This window comes from Molothrus aeneus, chromosome 8 (assembly GCF_037042795.1).
Source record: "Molothrus aeneus isolate 106 chromosome 8, BPBGC_Maene_1.0, whole genome shotgun sequence".
In the NCBI taxonomy this organism is placed as follows: Eukaryota; Metazoa; Chordata; class Aves; order Passeriformes; family Icteridae; genus Molothrus; species Molothrus aeneus.
In genome coordinates, this window is record NC_089653.1 from 7555644 (window position 1) to 7564010 (window position 8367).

Below are 8367 nucleotides of genomic sequence, written 5' to 3' on the forward strand. Positions count from 1 at the left end.
TTAATAGAATTTTTAGTACAATGCTAAAATATGGCTGCTTCTGGTTTAGGTGGGTGTGCAAAGGTAATTGTTACAATTTCACTGAGCTAAGGTGGGTGGGAACACTGCAGTGGTAGGTAGAACAGAAAGGAAGCTGGAGCTCAGCAGGAGAGTAGAATTCTGGTTGGGGCTCAGCCCATGGCTGTGTGTCACATGAGTTAGCCACAGGAAGATCTTTATGATTCTGGAAAACATGGAAACTAATTTTATACGTGAGTTTGTCAAGGAACTTGCTCTGTTTAGTCTCTGTGAAATACTACTTTTTCTGAAAGACTAAATGAATTGAGTCACTGTGAGAAAGATCATCTTGAGGACAAAATACTAATTGTTCAGAGAAAGGTGTCGACAAACAGCTCATGGCTTTGTCTCAATACTGATACCAGGTCCCCTTATATTATATGTATGCAAATGCAGTAAATGATATTAAGTGTTTCAGAGGCATCAGTCAGTTTTCAAGAATCTCTTGGGTTTCACATATAACTTTAATCTATTGTACATAGTTGTGCAGAAAAACAGATAAAATATATTTGATTTGACTAAACTGCAGTTTCATTCTTGACTCTTCATTTTTTGATCCCCATTACAAAATAAATTTGACTTTACATTTGGTAGTACATTTGGTATGGAACTGTAATCATGCTTCTCCCCAGAGCTGACCACCTGTGGTTGATTAGTAATTGTGGGTAGGTGTTTTGTCATGCCATGAAGTTGTTGATTAATGCTAACCAGATTGGTAAGTAATGAGCATTTTTGTTTCAAAAGTGCAGAAGTTAGTGTTGTGGAGTGTAATTTATACTTTTGCATTGCTGACATTAAAGATTATCCTTTCCCTCCTACCCCTCAGTTTGTAAAGATAAAGTGGGGTTTCAATCTTCATTTAAATGTACCAGTTATTGAAAATCTGTGGTTTCTTTTGAGGGGATCTCTCTAACAACTGCTTCACTCCTGCAGCTCAAAACATTGTAATATTTTTTTTGTTCTCCAAAGAGCAACTTGTATTATGCTTTGGTTTTGCTCCAGTGTGTGGGCTAAGAGTCTTTCAGAGAGCTAGAGATTGTGGGCAGACTGATATTCAGAGCTTTCCCACCCACACTCAGGTACCACATCCTGGTACCTCAGTGCCAGCAGCATGAAGTCAAGGCTTCCTCAGCACCTGCTGGTTGGGCAGGCACAGCTGGGAGGGGCTGTGCCTGCAGCATCTCATTTCTTTTTAGGTTGCTGGTCATCATGGGTAAACATATCTGCAGGACATGTCTTGTGTTCATTTCCTGCAAGCTGACAGGAAGGAATGCATGTTCTCTTTGATGTCAAGAGTACTTCCCCTTTCCTTTGCTACTCCATTTCAGAGGAACATTTATTTTATGTAAAAGTTGTATTGTGACTCCTGCAATGTTTTGAGATTTCTTCTTCCCACATAATTGTTCAGAATTCTTTGTGTGATTGTTTTTTTTTCCTTTGCCAAACTTAGAGGACTTGCACCTAACATTGTCCAGGAGTGTGTTAAACATGATTTCAATATTTGTTCTGCAGAGGCCTTCACCACGAAGAAGTAACAGCCCCGACAAATTTAAACGTCCCACTCCTCCTCCTTCTCCAAACACGCAGACCCCAGTGCAGCCACCTCCGCCACCACCTCCGCCACCCGTGCAACCTCCGGGCCAAGGCGCGGCATCGCAGGCAGCCAATTTCCAGCATTCAGTGCATCCCTCCTCTCAGCCTTAGTGCATGTGCTCTGCAGTCTCTATGTCAGAAGTGGACTCATAACACGGAGCAGTTTACTAAAAGCCAAAGGCTTACTTGGCATATTTGGATTTGACTTATTTGCACTGAGGTTATATAGGCTTCACTGTTAATTGTGTTGTAAACGTTTGTATAAAATGCAGCCAGTGTTGTGGGTCTACAACACTAACTTAACAAAGTTTTCCATCAGTGTTTACTTGAACTACATGTATGTCCATTCTCTGGCTGGAACATTTGCTACTCTGTTTGGTAATACGGCATTATGTCGTTTTGCTTGGCTCCAAAGCTTCATTTTCCTGGCTTTTAGGTTTGTAAAATTAAAGGGATACCTTTTTATATTTTTTCATGACAATTTGCAGAAAATGAAAGGCATGATGGGCTACGTGATAAATTCTGAAATATTACAGTGTTTACCAAGCTTATGGAAGATCAGCACTATGTTTCAGTCATTTAAATTATCAGCTTTTAGTGCAAAAGTGAGTCAGACACCCAAGTGAATCAGTGCCCAAGACACAAGCTCTCTGGTATTTCCTAGCAAATAAGCTTAATTCACAGAGGACACATCCATACTTCTCCTGTTTGAAAGCACCTCAAACACATGGTACAGTCAGAACTTTACACTGAGGGAACTGGCTTGTTGGAGTCTGTGGAATGTACAATTTGTGGACCTTAAGATTTGATGATGTCACTTGACATTTCTGCTAACCTGTAAGCTGCCCATACCGTGTGCCCTGTCACAGTGACTGTAGGGGGAGTGTGGTCCTGCCCACAGGTTACTGAGAGCTGATTCAAGTGTGTGCTCCTGGATTTTTTTGCTGCAGAAGGCGATGTGATTGTAGAGAACAGCTGATGATAATTTCTTTCTTGTTAAAATATATTCATTGTGATTCCCCTGAAGCAAAGTTTGAACAGGTATTTTAAATGTTCAAAAGTCTGTTAGAAAACGAGATCATCATAGAGGAATATATTGGCTTAACAGCCAAAACTTTGTATTGCTTGGTAGAAACAGAGTACAAGAAAGTAGCACAACTTGGCACTAATGAATGCTTATTTAGCAGCCTAAGCCGGTACAATGTATAAAGAAATGTATTCCAAATACATTCTTTCCATTCATTTAGCACAAATAAATTGGTTTCACTTTGCAGTGGAACAAAGTGTCACTTCTTGATATTGACATCCTACTCGGTTACATTTTTCCTGAGGTTCCTGTTGAGTACTGGGGTTTATATATTATTGATAATTTTAAATGGTTTACCTCATATATATGGATATGTGGGCCATGGAAAATGACAAGAGAATGTTTATTTTATGAGAATATGTATCTGGCTATAATCAGAGCAGAACATGAGTAATTTATCTTTTGTTTACAAAAGTTTGTTTGACATGCTTAATGCTTTATTAAGGACATTTTTAAGAAGGAAGTACAGCATTCTGGTAGTATACTAACACTTGTACATATAATGTCATGTTTGCCGCTCACCTATTCAGTCAGAATTGCAAACTGAAAATCCTTATGAAAATAGTGCTCTAAATCAAAGTTGTAAGTTAAAATAATGTTGTAAAATGTTCCGCTTAAGGCAAAATTAGAATTTCTTCACCGTAGCTATGTAGTTTCAGCTCTGAGAGAACTTAGAGAAATGCATATATAGTCTATTACACTTCTTAAACCAATATGGGATCAAGTGCATTATCAAATTACATTACATTAATTATGGTAGTTACTCTCCAGTCAAACAATTCTCAAGTTTGTGGCAGACCTAAAATTTGACCACTGCTTCCACCTGAAAATAATTGACCATAGCAGATGCTCAGCTTTCCATAGAGGAAACTCAGCTCTGAGCATTATAATTAAGCAGAGCTCCTGAATAAGTGATAGGATTGAATGGGAGAAAGTGACAGATATCAGAGGTGGGACTAAGGTCAAGACAGGATCAGCTTAGTTGGAAGCTTGTCCTTTTGTAAACATAAGACGAAGAAAAAAATATACTCTGTATTAAGTAGGATTCCAGCTCAAGTATCCCAGAATTTGAAATGGTGCCCTCCTTTCTGAAGTGCTTTGAGATCCTTGGATGTATGGCTCTGTGGAGGGCAATCTCATGGTGGTGGTAGCACAAATGTGGGTGGAAAGAGAAGAGCCTTTGATGGTGTTTTAAGATCTCAAAATGGAAAATTGCCTAGTATAATTTACATTTGAAGCATATTCCAAAACTGAATTTGTGTAACCCAAGTTCAGCTGCTGTTATAAAGTGTCTTAGTGAACTTTCCTTACTGTTCCAGTGGGACTGTTACCAGAAGAAAGTAAAGAACTGACAAATGTATACTAAACCTTGAAAGTGTAAAAAGGCACTAAATTGGCCTTATCGAACTAAGAACGTTGAACAAACATTTGCTTGCAATCAGAAGTGTTAAACTCTATTTGTAGACTTTTTGAATAAGATGAGAAATTGTGCACAACCATCTCCTAATAAATGTAAATGGATTTTCAGTTTTCCTTGTGAATTATAGTCATGAATTATGATTCTGCAGCTGTGATTTTATCAGATCTATAGACTGGAGAAACTCACTTGACAGTGAGGTCCAGCTCACTATGAGGGCTTAAGTGCTTTGTTTGTCTCAGAAGCACCTGGGTGGTTTTCTGACGTCCTTTTCATCACTAATGCCTCTCAGTTGCACACTGCATTGTCACTAGCTGTGTAAGTCCACAGAAGCAATTTCTAGCTGTGTGGAGCATTTTGTGAGCGTACCTCTTCACAGCTAAAGATTGAAAAAAATAAAATCTACTTTTCAGCGGTTTCAGCAGTGCTTTCCTCTCTGACAATCAAGCATACAATACAATTCTTTTTGTATTTTCTCTCAAGGGATCTGGCTTGGACACTGGAATGCAGCTGATACTCTGTAGAGCATTAAGAGTTTATTTTATCCACGATTTGTTCCACAGAAGTTCTTTGGAAGAAGAGGTGGGACTGTTCGGAGGTAGTCTTCAGCTAAAAGCCAGATAAGACTGTTTTAATTACGTGTACTCTTCTGAGAGCATATTCCCAAGGGCAGAAAGTACATCAGAGTTTTTCCAGAAAGTGTTAGTGCTGTTCTGTTGGCAGTTGCTGTTCTGGAGCTGTGCAGAACAGGATTCCTTTCCTGTTAAAATGTTTTCATTTAGGAATCCAGCTGCCTGGGTGGATTCCCTGTGCACTTCAGATGAATGAAAAATGCAGTCTTGGAAGCAGTGAAAATGAGAAAGTTCCCTGGGATATGTGCAGGTTGCACTGCTGACAGGAGAGTATATGGACTCTGTTAAATAAATGGAAACTGATCATGGAGACAAAAGAGCCTTAAATAGTTTGTCAATCAAAGAAACAGTCTCTCATCCTCAGTGTCAATTATTGCTTTGCTAAGAGGATGCAGCCAGGGACATTGATTGAGCTTTACAGTGTTTTTCCTGATCCTAATGCTTAGTTTTACAAGCAGTACAAATTCTAATACTGTTCAACTCTTTCTGATGTTTCCTTTTTTTCAGTCATGGCAGTCTATTTCTTTTTGATCCTTGGGAGTCTACAGAGCATGGACTATGCAGAGCATATTTCTCCAGTTCAAGCCATCTCATAAGAAACCAGAAGGTTTATGAGTGTAAGCTATAAAATTATAATACATGCATATGTTACAACAACCTCCTTGAGAGGAAAGATCTCTCCTCTTGAGGAGAGAGCCAACAGAGCCCCTGAATACCAAATGGACTGCATGCATGGAGACAATCTGATTTCCTCAGTTCCCTGAGGAGCTGAATTCCTCTCCCAGCCTTTTTTTTTTTTTTTTTTGGATAATGGTTCTTAAATTATTTTAAATTCCATGTCTCACTCTAAGAAGTACTCAGGATACCTTCATGTTAATTTTGGGTAACAACCGTGAGTCCCAGTACAAGCAGAGTTTGAGTCAATGCCACTGTGTGGACAGGAGGAAGTCACTGAACATGGCAGACCGTGGCCTTTGTGGTGCAGTTAAAGTGGGAGTGTGTGCTCATATGATGATTTATTTTTCTAAGCAGCTGGTTTTGGATTTAGATGTGTTCTGAAGAGGAGATAAACTGTGGAGTTAGGCACTGCATTACAGGCAGCTGCTGCTACTTTAGGGAGAAGAGTGCTTGTGCCTGTTCTGCTAGTAGGGCTCCAAAGAAAAGTACTACCTCATCTTTCAGTTGGGATGATGTGGCCACAGGGTCAGCAGAAATGCTGTAGCTCTGTTAGGTTTTATTCTGCATGTGTTACCTGGATGGGAGGCTTTCCTCACTGGAATGGGGTTCCAGAGGTTATAAAGCTTCTGTAGAGGAGGAGTGAAGTGTTAGGACAGATGGTTGAAGGTTGACTTTGTGAAAATTGTGTCCCTGTAGTAAAATTGCTGCTCAGAGTGCTCTTTTTCTAGGCCTGGAGATTGCCTGTATTAAAACTATTGAGGGGGCGGGGGGCATTTTTTTGTGATTTCCATTGAAAAAATGCTGTGTTGCAGTTCTTCAAATTTAAGGTGTTGGTATCTAATTGAAAAACAACAACCAAAAAAAAATCACAAAAAGCAATTCCCCTTTCCCCAGAAATATTGGAAGTAGTTTTCTGTGTGCAAAGGTGGGTTTTCTCATGATAAAACATAATTCTGTGTCTATAAACTGAGATGTTTTATTCTAGTGGTAAAACCTAAGCTGTCCAAGGCACTTTAGTTTGTGATTGCTGACTTTTGTTTTGGCAGGTGTTTCAGATGAAATCTAAGCCTCCTGTGGAGGAAGAGAAAAATCACCTGACAGCTGTAGACTGTTCCTTTCCTGCAGAAATACAGCAATTTCCTCAAATGCAAGTGGAACAAGCATCCTTGAGCTTTTCTGAAGCTTATATTTAATTTCAGTACCTTGGTGATTGCTCTTGTATAGTTAGAGAATCAATGAAGCCTCATTATAGGTTGGTTGGGTGTCTAGCTGGTTGTTCCTATGTTTTTCTGTTCCTAGTGAAGGAAGCCTGTTGGAATTTGGGTCAAACAATGGCCAAAGTGCAGATTTGTTGAGCTTGAATCCAAGTGGTGACTTTAAGAACATTCACTGTGTTGGTGTGGATCAGAGCTTATTGTAAGAACCTCGGATATAAAGAAGTTTGGTTTTTTTAGCAGGTTGCATTCTGTTCCTGTACTAGCTGTATTATTGCTTTTTTGTATATCTCAAGGTGTTTACATAACTTGTAATTGTTACAATGTGTCTGTAATCAAGCTCATCTGTGCCTTCATGCAGACTTCCAATAAACACTTGATTTTTTTGTATTTACTTGTATGGAAGACTACTGGGTGGATGTATATTTCCTTCTCTGTCAGCCTGTCAGTGTGGGAAAAAGAGGAAGAAAAATGAGAACTAGGGGTCAGAGAAAGTTGCATGTTTGTCTTTGTTTTTGCTGTCTTTGATTCTAGTTGGGCCATTCCTTGTGTTAAATGTCTGAGTGTGTAACCTGGGGAATAACCTGTGCACATAATAAAGTTTGCATAGGAGGTGCTCCTCACTTTGCATTAGGTGGATATTCAAAGTACAAAGCATGCTTGACTCCATCAGTTTTGCTTCTGTCTTGGAAGAATGCAGCTATATTTCTTGAGTTATTATTGTGGGGAAATTCCAGAGTACCTTTCTGAATTAAACATGTCTGTTTAACTTCTCACAGCTGCCTTCCAGGGGCGTTCAGGCTTTTGTTTGCCACAGCAAAAACTGCAGTATTTTTTGTTTCTTAGTTGACCTCCTTACCTTGAGAGTACTTATCCTTGGGAGGGTGGAGTGGAATAGGAAAATAATAGAGTTTCATCTTACCATTTTTCTCAGTTCATAGTAGCAGAGAGGTATATTTGTACAAAGTTAGAGAAAAACATCCTACATGTTCTGAGTCAAAAGCTGTACATGGCAGGACAGCTGTTTCTCTAATCTGGTATCAACTGTGAGAAGGAGAGAAGGCAAAAAATGTTTCCTTGCCTGTGCTAAGGGATGTGCTGTGTATTCTGTAGCTCAGAAAAGAGTGATTTTGCTATTGCTTTGTAGTAAAGGTCATGGTATCAGGTGCTGTCTTCCAGCTTTTCTTGATTGTCTTGTAGTCACACCTGATTGTTCAATCGAGTCATTCTATGATTGATGGATTCAGTTATTTTCGAATGGAGATCTGTCTTAGGAATCTGCCATCATTTTTGCACTTTTGACATCTTTTCTTAGGAAAACCTTAATCAGTTATTATATTTAATGATTTTAGAGCATGAGCCAGTGTAAACTATAGATTGTATGTATTTGTGTAAATTCTGTGAGTACTTTGTTGTGCCATCTCTTTTGATGTTTCTGATTTCTGATGTTTCTTTTTTATTGTGTACATTCACTTGTCAGCTTAGCACAGAGGTCACCTGTGGCATGCTCAGTAGCTTGTCTAAGTATTACTTGCTGTGTCTGGGTGTTTTGCCAAGATTCTGGGTTTAGATCTGAAAGTCTCAGAGTTACTTAACCTTATCCTGTGTTCAGTGTCTTGAGTGTTGCTAAACTTGTTGGTTGAATCCACTCTCTGTCCTGTTCAGCTACTGCTCTGGCCTCTCTGTGAC

At 39.2% G+C, this 8367-nt stretch overlaps 1 protein-coding gene across 2 annotated transcripts in view; it reads left to right on the forward strand.

Moving 5' to 3' along the window:
* The window catches only part of CCDC6 (coiled-coil domain containing 6), a 51236-nt gene extending 44158 nt beyond the window's left edge, over positions 1 to 7078 (forward strand). Inside the window, exons 9-10 of one of the 2 annotated variants that reach the window (XR_010783995.1) lie at positions 1570 to 5403; positions 6511 to 7078. Coding sequence is in view for 1 of the 2 variants with exons in the window: in XM_066554386.1 (XP_066410483.1) it covers positions 1570 to 1761 (192 nt within the window). In the remaining variant the exon portion in view is untranslated. Of the gene's footprint in view, positions 1 to 1569 lie in introns of both variants that reach the window. The other variant, XM_066554386.1, reaches the window with a different exon arrangement.
* Positions 7079 to 8367: the final 1289 nt, after the last annotated feature.